General features: G+C 39.1%; 1 protein-coding gene across 2 annotated transcripts in view; it reads left to right on the forward strand.

Moving 5' to 3' along the window:
* The window catches only part of LOC140230223 (histone acetyltransferase KAT7-like), a 29,176-nt gene extending 16,875 nt beyond the window's left edge, over positions 1-12,301 (forward strand). For both annotated transcript variants that reach the window (XM_072310404.1, XM_072310405.1), the window contains exon 11: positions 10,154-12,301. In XM_072310404.1, coding sequence (XP_072166505.1) covers positions 10,154-10,365 — 212 coding nt within the window. In that variant the 3' untranslated portion in view covers positions 10,366-12,301. The remainder of the gene's footprint in view (positions 1-10,153) is intronic.
* Positions 12,302-16,500: the final 4,199 nt, after the last annotated feature.

Here is a 16,500-nt window from a genome sequence, read left to right on the forward strand (position 1 = left end):
GGTTTCAACAACTTTCTAACACTTACTTTTCGATGAAACACGAACACTCGAGAGAACGCTATGATCGGAAGTACGAGTTGGAATGTACTTGAATATTCCATTGCAATTTGTGTGTGAATAATATTCCGTAGTGACAAAGCCCAATATTTTGGCAGTAAAAGTAGCCGCAGTGCCAGAGGAAACTGCCGTTTTCTGCTCGCCGTATTCAAAGCTGTTTGCAGGTGAGTATAGGTGACCCCCCCCCCCCCCTTCCATCGTAAACAGCTATACAGTAACTGTTTGTGCACCACGTGTCTGTAGAGCACGCAGTGAGGAATTCGGAGAAACAAAACAGAACGCAGTCACGTAGACAAAGTTGTGAACACCAACTTGACCAAGAAGGAAAACATGAAAAATCCCACGATGGCAAGATGCCAGACTTGGGGAAGGGTGGGGCGGTAGAATAGAGAGCATGCAACAAAGGAAACCGCGCGCACTGGTGCATTCCTGGAGGTTATTTACAGTCTGGGGCCTGGGGGACCCGGGATGGACAGGTAAGGAAAGCAAGTCGACGACCGAGGGCGAAGACCAAGGATGTCAAACATTACGATTCGTTATCCACAGGCTATTTTTTCTTTTTCCTCTCATTTCTTATCTGTATGATCTTTCATTTATCGGTAAAAAGAAAAAACAGTAATTGATGTCAGGATTCAAATAACTTGTTTTTTTTTTGTGTGTGCCTTATTTTCTTTTCTACTAAATTATATCTTGCCTGAATTATCACCACTGATCGGGGAAAAAACAACAGTAACTGTTCGTTTCTCACAGTTCACAATCCGATTTTTTTTTTTTTTTTTTTTTTTTTTGTTCTGTTTTTTTTATAAAGAAAAAAAAATGAAAGAGAGAAAAAAAGTTTCGGATTTCCGAAGGTTGGCTTTACCAAATATGAAAAAAAGAAGAAGAAAAGTTTAGTAATTTTGAAAGTTTGTTGATTCGAAAGCGAAACACAATGTGTAATTCTGAAGATTCCGCAATCCCGAAACTAATAGGCCCTAAGTTTCGTACCACGCAGACCTATACATGAGAGTTCGTTTTAAGATTAACAAACTTTTTCTCAGATTTACAAACCCTGGGAATATTCGTATTAACGAACCCTTACATTTTCTTTAACAAACATCTGGAGATTTTGCGTGTTTCAGATTCGAAATAACTGGGTCATCACGAGACCGACACCCACGACTCATACAGCCCACGAGTTCGACACTGAAAACAGGTCCATGAGTCATACAGGTCACGAGTCATAGAGCCCACGAGTTCGACGCTAGGCAAATGAAGTTCACGAGTACGACACTCCGTAAAAACGGCTCACGAGTTCGACATAAATAAAAACAGCCCACGAGTTCGATGGATACAACACGGGATTTAATGTGTCGGTCTCGTAGGCCTTTTTTGCTTACGTTAAATGGGTTATTCAAATACCGGTTATTGATTGGCTAAACACAGTCACGTGATGGAGGCACATTGGTTATGTTCGCCCATGGGCAGCCTGTGCCATTTTTGTAATGTTCTCCCATGGGAAAACATTTTCACGTAAGAAATGACAAACGATACCAAACGATTGAACGATCATATTTTCACGCAATCGATAGGATAAATTTGCCTATTCCGTATACAATGTGAAAATTAAAGTAGATGACCGATAATCGTAATGCGTACGAAAGTGTGATAATTTGACTAACCCATACATAGGCCTAATCTAACAGATGATGACTTTTGTTGTCGGGAACATGTACCAAACATTCCACCATCAGGGTTTGAAACACTATTTCGGGAGGCTGTAAGTTCCTCGACTTTGTCTCGGGACTTATAACCTCCCTCAATAGCATTTCAAACCCTTCGGATGGAACATTCGGTATTTTCCCTCCCCCGCCAGTGGACATCAACTATGTCGAACCAGGGAGGTGGCTCACCTCCCTGGTCGAACTCAGGGCTGTATACGTATGACTCGTGAGGTGTATGACTCCTGGACTGTATATTATGTAAATATGACTCGTGGGTGTCGGTATCGTGACGTACATGCACCCGAAATAACGAAACATCAGAATTTCCTTTCAACGGAATAATGAATACCGTGCCTGAAAGAAATCAACCACTCTAAACCAAAAGATATACTTATTTGTTACGATTATATCTCCACGTTTTCCATACCTCCTTGTAGGGAATCACTCACTGTTATGCACCTCGATAAAAAGTAAACTATGTCGAACCATGTAGTTAACTTATCTTGCCTTAAAGATTTTGTCTGTTCTTGATTACCCCTAATAACCAGAAGGTTCGATAATAAAAAAAGAAATAAATATATTTAAAAAAAAAAATGAGAGGAAGAAAGGATCGAAGGTTCGTTCATTTGATAACGAAAATTGATTCGGTATAGTATACTGCAAGTTCGTTTATCAGAAAAAGTTTCGTACGACGTGATTCATTCTCTGATCAACGAATCTTATTTCATTTCCAGAGAAACGAACCTTCGAAATAATGCCACAAGTCGGATAAACGAATCGTGTTGATTATTGTCAGATCGACAAACTTCTATAGTCGGCACTGGGAATCTGCGCGTATCGGATTTGCAATAACGAACCATCGGCATAACGAACCTCCTTCTTCTTCTTCTTCTGTCGGAAAAAGAACACCACGCCTAGAAATCATCGATAGTGTCGAATAAGAATGAAACTGATTTCTTATACCTCAAAGATTATTCTTTTCTGAACTTTCTCCCAATGCCCGAATAAAAAGAGTGGTTTTAGCGTGTTGCTCTGAAAGTGCTTTATTCCAAAGGTTCGTGAATCCGAATATGATGAATGATAATTATGGCCCATTAAATTCTCCGAAGGTTTGCCAATCCGAAATGAAGGTTCGATTTTCTGATGGTTCGTTAGTTCATAATATATATATATATATATATATATATATATATATATATATATATATATATTAAGGGGTATACTGTTCGTTATTCCGAAGGTTCGTTAATCCGAACATTTGTGGCGTTATTTCGAAGGTTCGGTAATCCAAAAATGAATTAAGGTTCGTTATTCCGAAGGTCCGTTGATCCGAAAATGAAATAGGGTCCGTAACAAACCTTCGTAATAGCGAGCTTTTATTTCATTTTCGGATTAACGAACCTTCGGAATAACGAACCTTATTTCATTTTCGGATTAATGAACCTTGGGAAGAACGAACCTTTGGAATAACGGATCTTCGGAACAGCGAATTTCTGACTAAAGAACCTTCGGAATAACGAATTGTAACCAAAAATGAAAAAATGGTGTTATGTTGAGGCGCATGTAAACACAATGTTACAACAAGAACACATGCACGATTCACAAACTGGAACACAATCGTAATCTCAATTTGTGGAATTGATGAATACTCCTGACATTATTGTGATGAAAGAAAAAAATATCAGTTCTGCTTCTTTGAATCTCTCTGAAAAAAATCGTGTGAAAATATTCACTCTCAAAGGAGTGAATACAAAAAAGAGTGAATTTTGAGTGAATTTTGAGTGAAAATGTTCATTTTCACTTGTTTTAGAGTGACCTCAGGGATCACTCCAAAAATGGAGATATCAAGGAATGAAAATTAAATGAAAACACGCACCTATACAGAATCACGCACATACCCGTTTAAAGCTGACAGACATGGTAGGCGTGGGTGCTGTTCGTTTTTCCGAAGGTTCGTTAATCCGAAACACACAAATTCCCTATAATACCTAGAGAATCCGAAAATGAAAAAGGGTTCGTTAATCCGAACATTTGTGGCGGTATTACGAAGGTTCGTTATTCCGAAGGTTCGTTAATCCGAAAATGAAATAGGGTTCGTTGTTCTGAAGGTTCGTTTATCCGAAAATGAAATTGGGTCCGTAGCGAACCTTCGGGATAACGAGCTTTGTTTCATTTTCTGATTAACGAACCTTATTTCATCTTCGGATTAATGAACCTTCGGAATAACAAACCTAGTCACTTTTTTCGGATTATCGAACCTTCGGACTAACGAACCTTCGGACTAAAGAACCTTCGGAATAACGGACCTTCGGAATAACGAACTACAATCGGTAGGCGTAAATTCACACACGAATACACGATATACACCAAGCGACGAACTGGAATGTAATCGTAATCTGAATATGTGGAATTGATTTTATCATTATTATTTACATTTTTTCCTCTTCCTCTCCCTTCACACGAAACTGTGATGATGAAGAAAAAAATAATTTCTGCTTCTTGTATAGGTTACTTCATTATTATTACACACTTGTGTGCGAAGGTAAGGTGAGGGGTACCGAGTGGTCAAGTGTCGGGGTCATCCAACGAGACATTGGACATTGGAGTAGTGCATACAGATGAGGCTTATAAATATGTCTTGAATATCTTTTGAAAAAGTGGACCTTCCAGACTTTTATTTTATATTTATTCATTTATTATTATTATTTTTTTTTTTTTGGGGGGGGGGGAGGGGGGTGGCGTATAATATATACGCATGCACCCTATACTTCACCTACAGAATATATCCTACCCCCGCTACGGGCCTGCTGATCCTGATCATCCTCTTTGAAATAATGGGCTGCGTGTTCCCCTTGTCATATCAGCCCCTTCTCATCATCATTAAACGATGACCCCCCCCCCCCCCCCCCCGTCTTCGCCGCAGGTTTTTCACTGCTGTATAAGTTAATTTTAATTCCATCAAAGGAGTGGTATAATATATTGGGTGATTTTTTTTTCATAGCAAGATACTCACAAACAACCTTTTTGAAAAATTGAAAAACAGGAATTGAACATTCATTTGAGGAAAATCTGTTTTGAAATGGCTGATATAAAAACAGTGTAAAACAAACGATCGTCAAAGTGGGTCTAACTTTCATTGAACTGCTTTATTCCACCTCCCTGATATCTCAGCCATTTAAAAACCAATTTTCATAAATAAACTTTGAATTCCTCATAGAATTATGTGTTCTCTCATATTTCATTAGAGATGTCTCATCTAAAAGAAAAAAAAATCTAGTCCCATCTCAAACAAAACTGTACCATCCCTTTATCGAACCTTTCCCTGTGGAATAATGAACCGTCAGAAAACTCCACAAAGAATCCGAATATAGAATTCCGCAAAATATTAGTACGTGGTGGCCATATTTTACTCTTTCTTTACAGACCGATCTGCAATTCCAAATGGTAAATACAAATGCCAGTTCCGTCCAGTCAAAATGGGATGATGTTCGTTATTCCGAAGGTTCGTAATTCAAAACAAATTTTCATCAAATACAACTTTGAATTCCTCACAGAATTATGTGCTCATAAGCAGAAATTAGTAGAGACATACTCAGCAGCTCCAAAATTCGTATTTTGCCCTAAGAATAAAGATTCCTATGTTCAGCGTTCATTGATTGCTTTATGTTATACCAAGGACACAATATCTGATCTCCAAAAGCTTCGGAAGGGGGAGGGGGGGGGGGGGTGCGGAAACTCCAACTGCCTTTCAGGGGAGGGGGATACTTTGATCTTCTCAAGCGAGCTTTTGTGAGAGCGAATGCAAAACTTTGTTGGGTATTTTTAATTATCGTTTACTATAAAACATAGACATGCGTTGTTTTCAAGCTTTGACTTTAAACATCACCATTTCCGAAGTATATTATTCCAGTTTCTTTTCCCCTAACTATAATCTGAAAGTCTGCCACATGCATGATCGCTAAACGCCACGCTTTGCGTGGATGTGCCGAAGTACGAAACGGTTACAGCTCGTTATTCCGAAGGTTCGTTATTCCGAAGGCCCTTTAGTCCGAATATTCGTTATTCCGAAGGTTCGTTGTTCCGAATTTCATTTTCGGATAAACGAATCTTCGGAATAACGAACCTTCGGAATAACGCCACAAATGTTCGGATTAACGAACCCTTTTTCATTTTCGGATTAACGAGCCTCTAGGTATAGGGAATTTGCGTGTTTCGGATTAACGAACCTTCGGAATAACGAACAGCACCCGTACGAAACACGTGGTTTCACTCAATTCAAAGGAATGAGGTTATTGCAAGTTCGATGGATCGAATGCCCCTCATGACTTAGTTGAAGAAATCAAGAAGTCTTTTACGAGCAAAGAAATAAAAATGAGAATGAAAAAAAAAAGAAGAAAAACCCTGAACGAAAGTTGCTAGCCAAAATATCTAAGTAAAATTTAGTGGAAATTTACAGTATATATATATATATATATATATATATTTTTTTTTTTTTTTTTTTTTCACAGGTGAAGTTCCTTCGAACTTTGAATAGGGATACGCAGTTTTGAGGGGCATGAAATTGTCATGATTTTGCTGTCTAATCGGGTACATATAGCTCTCAATAAGCATGCGGCTGCATAACATTCTCGTAGTGAATTTGTCTCGGCATACGAGACCCTTCATACTAGTAATATTTCTGTAATTCCATTTTTGATTGAGTGATTAATCAATCCCTTTTATTGTTCAGTGAGCATTAAAAATACTGGTATTCAAGTATATACAATCGACTGTTCGATGTTGTCTAGTATGGGCCAAAAGAAAGGCTATACACAATCATGATGTGTTGCTTAGATTTGCCAATTACAAGCTGATCGTTGTTCGATCGATATTTCCAGGCTATGTAATATACGCTGTTTATTACCAGAAGTGCGCGCATTCTTTCGTCTAGCACCTGGAGTCTGGCAACTGTTTTTGTGGAAATGCCCACAAGTGTGTGTGTGTGTGTGTTGTTTTGTTTTGTTTTTTGGTTTTTTTTTTTGTTGTTGTTATTGGTTTTTTGTTTGTTTTTTTTTTGGGGGGGGGGAGGGGGGAGGGGGTCAAGTTTCTTCTATCCGAAGAGACTGCATACGCACAATCAGCTCTTCGCTTTTATTTTACTGTCGTCAATGTTTTTTCCCCCTTATTCTTTGCTGGTAATGAACATCTAACCCTTTATAGCATTCGTAATTTAACCGAAAATAAAAAAGGTTAAACACTCAAACGGTTGGTTATTCGGCAATTCCATCCAAGTTGTAAGTTAGTTTATCATAAAGAGCAATATAGGCCTACATGTACTAGTATTTGACAATTACAACAGTGAAAGAAATGATCAAATTTGATTATGAAATTTGATCCTAATGGCGATGTAGAAGAGAGGGAAACGTGGCAGGATTTTTTTTATCATTGAATTTTAAGAAAATTACAGATCACCAGTATATTTCATTTCGTCAAAACTATATCGTGTTTTTGTGTTTATGTCAGTGCGTGTATGTGGGCATACGTTAACTTGCGTGTTTTAATTCAACTTTCATCGTGTAATATCCCATAATTATAATTACAGCAATTCTGCGCATCCCGAGAAAAAACTGAAAGATGTAGCATCTCCTTGCTCAAAGTCTTGTACTACGCCTCCGCCTCCACCACCCCCACCCCTCGAAAACCAACCTAACATAGTGTGTTTGAAAACACCGCTATGCTTCTCAAAAAAAAAAAAAAAAAAAAAAATAGAGAAGACGTTAGACAACAACTGTACATTTCGCGTCGTAACGTGTTGATTGCACGTCGGTCTCCCACCACTCAAAGAACATCTTACATGACACCGTGGGAGCTGAACATGAAAGTTGCGTTCTTCCCAGGCACGCACATGTTGAATGACAGCACGTGGTTTTATTGCGCACCTCGCATTGGACATCCCCATACCGAGTACACTAATGTCTTCTTCTGCAATCATAGACTGTTCACAGATTCTTGCAGACTGACTTGATTACAGTTGTTCTCAATCATTCAACTAGTGTACGCGTTTCTCTTCATATTTATGCTGTTATTAGCCTGCAGGGAAAACAACAGCTTGTTTGAAATGGAATTGTTGGGAATACTGTATATCTCAGGTTACTACTGATTTGAGAAGAATTTGCTTTCCTGTCTTCCAAAGTGGTATGTACAGGCAATCTCCCCTAAAAGCCTAACCAATTTAACGTAAAATCCAGCGGTTTTCTTGGGATTGCAACGATATTTTAGCAGCAGCCAATACTCCTGTAATGATAGGGAGATCAGGAACGAAATTGCACATCGTTTATTTTATAATATTAACCTTTGGCGTCCTTACACACGGAATGAGTTGCCCGTCGAGGCGTGGTAAATATTCTGTAGGTGTATGTACCATTATATATACCAGATTAAGAACTAATTTCCGTAAAACAGTATCCCGACAGTCGGTAAAATAATGTCAATGTGACGATCAAGCTGTAATAACAATGTACAAAATAAATCTACAAACTAACTTGTTACAAGAAAGACATATTACATTCGTTCACCAGAAGTGAAATTCATCCACCAAAATTTACGTCTAAAGGCGAGTCTAAGCAAAGTGTGTGACCGTGGCACATGCCGTATGTAAATAATCATAACACTACAGTTGTCAAAATGCAGCTTCACGATGTCTTTTTCGTGACTTGTGTTTTGTTTTGTCGGTTTTTTTTTTTTTTACGAGCTTCGATATTTGAAGCTCACTTTTCCCATTGGCATTTTAACATGTCAAACGTTCCACTCTCGCTATTCAATTGCCTGACAAAGAATACTATGAGTCACGTGTAGATATTTTTTCAGTGATTTCGTTCATTATATCAACACAAGACTCGCACTGTCGTTAAATCAGGATTCAGGTACTGTACTAGTAATCATAATCACTTCATCCTTGGATGTAAATCAGGGCCTACACTTTATTTTTTGAGTGATCCCGATAGAATAGTGTCTCAGCTTGAAGGTTGCTCGACGATATTTTTCCACCTCATTTGTGATTAAACTGGCATCCATACGGCCACAAACAATTTCAAGCCGTGTAATTCTAGTCTTTACGCTGTAAAAATCGCCATACGCATCGTAGTACACCGATAGCTAGCTTCTGGCTCTCGTTGGTTGCGTTGAGCTCTCACTTCTGTTGTTCTGGGATCAACACAACCAAACCGGGCTCTTACACACACGCACAAAGCATGAGACGTGACCAAAATGCTCGCGCGCGCGTTGCATGCTTATTTTCACTTTGAAAGCAGCGGCGGTAGAACGCGGAGGGACGACAGTCGTCCTACCGCGGTAGGACGATTGCTCTCTTACAGAAAAAAAATCACCAGCGCGCACATCATGTCAAATGCGCCTATATACGCGTAAAATCGTCCTCGAGCGTTCCATGCGTCCTCCTGCGGTAGAACGCTAGTGAGAATAAATATCCCTTCCCTTAGTCTTATTTGAAGCTAAAACATGGAACATTTGTTATTTGCTTGCAATGTATCAAAAGGCTACACTAAGAAACTTAACTGGCTGACATGATTTGCCAGGACAATGAGTTGCTTTGGAGTATTTAGTAATCAATAGTATAAAATCATTTTGATTCTAGTACACAGCATTTATTCCTGAAGCGCACTCCCTGTGCAGATGTAGGTTGGTAGAATGTAACCGGTACAAGATGATTGAATCATGCCCAAGCAGAATGTTGAATCCCATATTTTATTATTGTGATTGTCAATAAGTTGTTCTTGAAGTGTTGCTGTGTTTTGTTTTCTGATGGACATAGCCCTGCTTGAGCTAATAATCTCAGGTGTATTGAAATTTACATTCACCACAAAGAGATTACAGTAGAGAATACTTAGTTCTTACTCTGCTGCTGTTGTTATAAACCACAGGCTGTCAAAACAATCCTCGCCCTCTTTTCTAACAAGCTGATATCAAATTGCAAGTTCAGATTCCAACTAAACAATTTGTCTCAGTCAACCACCTTTTTTAATATGATGGAGCTGGGTTGTTTATCACCTCTGCATAATCATTTAGGCTCATTAGCCAACACAACTGAATGTTGGAATGACTGAAACTTGAATGTCATCATCATCTGTCACTCCAGTTTTCTGACCAGACCCTGTGTGACCTTTGACCTCATCTCACACCATCCTTTCTTTCTTTTCCTACCAGACATCAGTCAGGAGACAGCCATTAACCCAATTTTCTGACCAGACCATGTGTGACCTTTGACCTCATCTCACACCTCCTTTCTTTCTTTTCCTACCAGATATCAGTCAGGAGACGGCCATTAACCCAATTTTCTGACCAGACCATGTGTGACCTTTGACCTCATCTCACACCTCCTTTCTTTCTTTTCCTACCAGATATCAGTCAGGAGACGGCCATTAACCCATACGACATCGTCAGCACGTTGCAGTCCATGTCCATGCTCAAATACTGGAAGGGCAAGCACTTGGTCCTCAAGCGACAGGACCTCATCGACGAGTACCTGGCCCGGGAAAAGGAGCGGAACGGTCAGAAGGGGATCGACGTCAACTCTCTCAAGTGGACCCCACCCATCTGTGAGCCGGTGTAACCACGGCAACCGTTTTATGGACTCTCTTCGCAGAGTGAACTGTACATGGCTGTGGGATTCCAGCAGCATTCTTTCCTTCCTTCGAAGCTGTTAGAAATGTGACATTTGTAAGATACTTAAACTTTTCTTCTTCACACACACTCTCTCTCTCATATTGAAATGGAAATGAAATGGAAATGTTTGGAAGGTGAATGTACTGGTTTCACCCACATGTTTGTTTCAGAGTCATATTTAGTGCTCCTTCTAATGTAACAGTATTTCTTTTACTTTCTCCACTCCTCCAAAGTGCACAAACTATTTATTTTGTATTTTTCAATTTTTGAATTCTGTGTGATTCGCAATGGTGATGCTCGTCACCTTTCATTCTTATGTTATAAAGCACTGTGTGTATTTACTCCAGGAAGGCATGCCAGGATATTCAAACTGGATGATAAGTAATAGGGAATGCAAGTCGCTCACTTCATGAAGTCATCCCCTTCAGAAAACAGATTGAATTGCTGAAGCCAGCCAATGAATTACCATCGAATTGTTTCCCATACCAACCCAGTGTAGGTCCAAATCCATTTTCCACTAGATTAAGGACAAAGTACAGTGTACACCGAGTTCGCATTGTGTTTGACAGCTGGAATAGTCAATTCTATGTTCGTGGCAGATAAGAATTGACAGAATCCTTGGCAGCGACAACCCTTGCTATTTTTTTGTTTTTTTCTCCTTCTGGAAGGTCGCCTTAGGGGAAAAGTTAAGCTGCTGATATCAGGCAAATTTGAAGTGGGTTTTCCGCTTAACCCTCTGCTTGCCACATCATAGGTTTGTGTGTGAAATTTGTACACATTTGAGTCATAGGCACAGAAAGGTATAATGAATGCCTTGACTTTTAGCTAGCCTGGACTCTTAACTTCTCTGCTTTCCATCTCGGCAACGAATCCTCATTTCCGGGACACGGAGAAAGAGTCTAAGCATCACACTCTAATTCTTCTGAAACTTTTGGATTGAGAACTGTTTGGTGTTTTTCCTGTGGCTCCCCCCTGACTAAGAATAAGGACAATAGTTACCTCTGCCAAGGAGGTTATGTTTTTGTCAACATTGGTTTGTCTGTGTGCAAAATAACTCAACAAGTTGTGAACGTATTTGGATGAAACTTGCAGGAAAAGTTTATAATGGCACAAGAAATAGATGATTGTAATTTTGTTTTTGAAAGGTTTTTCATCTTGTGGCAAATAGGGTCAATGAACTTAGGAGTTCAAGCTGCGTGTACTTGAGGTTTGCATACACACACCAAAGCATGTGCTCTGCTTGAGGCACCATGCTGCATACAATAAGCTGATGAGGTAAACAAAGTCTTCTTTCTCGTTGGGAAATTGGGCATTTTCCAGCATGCATGTATGAGTGGGGAAATGAGCTGCTTGGCAGGGGTCTGTGCTCTGCGTGTGCTTTTGTAGTTGATTTGGCTGTCTATGGCAACTGCAATGGACAAGCATAGAATGTGGCTGAGAGTGTGTACTCTGGCATGCAATGCTGGGTGCTGTGATTCCCCGAATGGGAGCTATCATTGAAATCTCTTTGCCTTGGGGAAATTTTATTACCATTCATTGTCAAATTTCTTTAGAGGATGATATTCATTAATACAGGAATGGTGTTTTCTATGGGTTTTGCATATGGCACATTTCCTGTATTTAGGCATTGATGATGGAAAACAATCATACAGTGAAACAGAAACATGTGCATCTTACATCACTCAAAGTCCTCTTTATCAGCAGGGATGGTAGGAGGGCAAGGGAAGTTTTGTTATGATTGGGACTGAAATTCAGGCTGTCTGCTCCATTACATCATTTGCAGGAACTTAACCCTTTCTATGCTTTGTTTGCTGATTTACACACATGCTGGAGTGTATCCGTTGCCAGTTGGCACAAATGTCTGGAAACCAAATTGTAAATGAATCTATTGACCGATTCGGGTTCGTTGAGGGCAGCAGACATTTTACGGCACAGGGCGCAGCCATAGTGGGTGTATCAGCGGACCCCCCCCTGCTCTCCCCCACCCCCGGGCAACATGTTTACACGCACTTGTAACAAAGGTTCGCGCACTAAGCAAGCATTCGCGCACTCAGTACGAGACGCCTATTGGCTAAAGCAGTTTTTCATTCTGCGCGCGTGCTAGTGTAGGGAGAGAGGGGTGGGGGAGTGCGGAGGGGGGGTCGGCTGATACACCCACTATGGCTGCGCCCATGCCAAAAATACACATAGCGCGTCACAGAATTGGTCAATATTGACGTTAAGCTAATCTGCCTAATCCCCATTGTGTAACAATTGCATTCTGATTACCCTAAATGCACAATGCTACGCTCGAGTGGGCTTGTTGAAGTTGATAACTTCACAGCTAGGTCTACACGTAGTTTGGCGTTCTTAGTGAATGCTAATGAAAATGGTTGGAATGTTAGATAGGTGCCTAGGCACATACATACAGTGTTAATATCTGGATTAGATTTACTAGTTAATATCTGGATTAGATTTACTAATCCTCTCAATTCCCTCCCCCCCCCCCAAAAAAAAGGATAATAAATAAATAAATAAATAAATAAATAAATAAATAAATAAATAAATAAGGGAAAAGAATAGGTAATTACTCTTCATGTCTGTTTGAGTGTGAGAGTCTGTGTGTTTGCGTGTGGTGAGTGTAGTGGTGATGCTCAGTGTTTGGCTCAAGATCGTTCCCATGTTAGTGAATCAGGGCCTAGTTGTACAGGTGGTGAAAAATCAGTTTCTTTGCGATGGTGGCCTTTGATTGTCTCTGAAAGTATTTCTCTCTGCACATAACTTAACCTGAATTTTCACTATGTCAATCCTTTTTGAATAGTATAGTGCTTTTTATTATCGTTATTTCCATTTTCATTATTGTCTGTATTGTTGTTATTACTATTATTATCATTGTTATTACCTTATCTGCATTGTTATTATTAATGTTATTATTATTGTTATCTTAACTTCTACAAAATACCTTCACTCATATCATTAATAATGATTTCATTGGTATGAGTAAAATATTAATATGGTTGTCGTTCACCTCTTGACTCTCCTCAATTTTTCATAAAGTTTCAATACTGACATGACCTGTTATTAAAATCCATGTACTTTTATGATACTGTATTAGCACCTTACATCATTATGAATGAAATGTGATTCTATATATTGGCTGCCTTTAATGGAAGGATAATAGTCTGAGAAGGCAAAATAGAGTGACATGTTTTCTTTTTATACCAAACAAACATACATTTATAGAGAAAAAGCCCTTGCAAGTTTTTTGTTTTGTTTTTGTTTTTTGTTTAACAGACTCAAGCTCAAGGAAGTGTTATGATGCTGAAATTTGATTGCTAAATGGAAAATATTTTCCCATTTACAATTGAATTCTAGAAATTTGGGAAATTTCACATTTGCAGTGAATTTTATTGGGAGGTTTGTCAGTGCAGGAGTGATCTTATCATCTTCTTTGCAATTTAACATGTTCGGATCAAGGCAAATAATGCTGGTGATTTGTGTGGCAAAGCCCTAAAGGAAAATATATTATATTTATATATGAAACCTTGTTGGATAGAATCCCTTGAAAACTTACCCAATAGTAAATGAAAGTGAGACTTACAGTTGTAACATTGCAAGTACATGTACATTTGTGGTCAGTTTCTGTGAATGATTGTATTTATAGAAAGAGCACATGCGTGACTCTCTTTTTCATCTGTCAGACAGTTTTGTTTAGAAGCTGTCTTCTTCTGGAAACCTCTTGATAAATAGGCATGCAAGAACCCTCAAACATTATTTTTCAAGTATTCTGGGTTTTCTTTTGGTTTTGTTTGCTTTATTGGCTTCGCTTTTTGCCTCTTGCTCACTTTGACTCCACTTTCATGACCAGATTCACTTTTAATGGTGTGATAAAACATTTGCCGATGTGGTATCATTTACCCACTTCCATACAAAAAGCATAATGCGCCATGGGCAAAAGTAGTGTTTTAGAGTATAACTTATGTGTCATACATTGCTATACTGGGCTAGTTTGCACTTGTAACCCAGTTTAGATCTCTAATCTCTATCTAGGGAGTATCTACATGTAGATATCCCATTAGCCTATTCACGCTGTACAGACAGTGGAAGCTGCCGCACCACCACCATGTTTAGTACCTAGCACACTCTTGTATGGAGAATTCACACACATTTTCCAGAAGAGACTGCCACCAAGATCATGTGATGTTGTGAGTTCCGTACACAAGTGTACGCGCGATGTGTGTGGTAAGATGGCGGTGCAGTGGCTTCAAAGCAATTTGCCAGTGAGCTATCCAGATACTTCATACACGTATAGAGATCAGTGGTTAAGATACCCTTCAACACACATGTATGTGATGTTGATAGCTTGTGGTGTGAATCTTTGCTTTTCACGTCATTCGCTGGGTAGTGACAGTCATCATCAAGAATGAACAGAAGCAGTTTGCATATTTAGGCATTCAACTCCAGTCGGTCATTTCATTCTCTTTCAAATCCAATATTTCAAAAGTTGCCTTACAGTGGAAATTTGTTATACACAGGTCTGATAGAACAAATCCCTCGTATAACAAGGTGATTTTGCTGATGATCCCAATACTCTGTATCTTCTTGTTTTTATGCCTCCGCCACGAAGTGGTGCCGGAGGCATTATGTTTTCGGGTTGTCCGTCCGTCCGTCCGTCCGTCCGTCCGTCCTTCCGTCCGTCCGTCCGTCCGTCCTTCCGTCCGTCCGTAATGAATTTTGTGGACAAGGTAACTATCGAAACCTGTTGAGGTATCCTAATGAAACTTGGCATGTATGTGTATTAGGGGGTGAAGTTGTGCCTATCAACTTTTGGGTGCACATGCTCAAGGTCAAAGGTCAAAAGGTCAAGGTCAAATATATAAAATTTCACTATTTCCACCATATCTAGTGAATGCCTGAAGATATTTTCTTGAAACTTAGTGTATACATGTATTACCCAATTGAGATTCTCTGGTGAAAGTTTGGGTCATGAGGTCAAAGGTCAAAGGTCAAAAGGTCAGGGTCAAATACATAAAATTTCACTGTTTCCACCATATCTATTGAATGCCTGAAGAGATTTTCTTGAAACTTAGTGTATACATGTATTACCCAATTAAGCTTCTCTTGTGAAAGTTTGAGTCATGAGGTCAAAGGTCAAAGGTCAAAAGGTAAAGTAAAAATATTAAAACTTCTTTTTTTTCTCCGTACCTTGGAAAATTGTTCAAGGTATCTTCATGGAACATAGTATATACATGTACTGACTGGAAGTGATTATCTAGAGAATGTAGGGTTCATGGGGTCAAAGGTCAGGGGTCAAAGGTCAAGTGCAAGACTTCAAAATTTTACTATTACCCTCATATTTATGCAATGCCAGCAGGGTTATTTTTTTCCACTTGGTGTTTGCGTGTGTAACCTAATAGAAATTCTCTGGAAAGTTTTTTTTTTTCTCTTTTTGCCTCAAAGGTCAAAAGGTCAAAGATCAAGTGAAAGTGCTGAACTAACTTTTTCCTCCATATCACGGAAGTGGCTCAAGTTACCTTGAAACTTAGTACATATTATACATGTTCTACCTGAAAGTAATTATCTTATGAATTTTAGGGTCAAGGGCCAGATGAAAATGGTAACAATTTACTATTCAATTCAGAAATTGCACTTTTTCTCCACACCTGTACCTTGAAAATTACTCAATGCCTATATGTATGAATGGGTCAAAGTCAAGTTAAAGTCCTTAAATCCCTAGATACATGCTCTCCTATTCATCCAATTAAACCTACGTCAAGGAAGGTGAACATTCAACACATTTGTGACAAACTTGTCATTCCAATATTTTACCAATTTTGTGAAAATGTAATCACACAGTGTCCACATGTACTATCTAGACCTATTGGGAAAATCATGCATTATGGCGGAGGCATAACAGTCGCCAAAGCGACATTTCTAGTTGTACAATGATACAGTGAGAAACCTGATATAATGAGGTAATTTTCATGGTTTTTAGATCCGCGTTATAATAACGCTCCCAGTATTTCTATCCATTCAAAGACCTTATTGCATACCGTTAATCATTCGCTCAGCATTCATGAAAAGATCACTGAAGATAATTATG

Source organism: Diadema setosum, chromosome 6 (genome assembly GCF_964275005.1).
Source record: "Diadema setosum chromosome 6, eeDiaSeto1, whole genome shotgun sequence".
In the NCBI taxonomy this organism is placed as follows: Eukaryota; Metazoa; Echinodermata; class Echinoidea; order Diadematoida; family Diadematidae; genus Diadema; species Diadema setosum.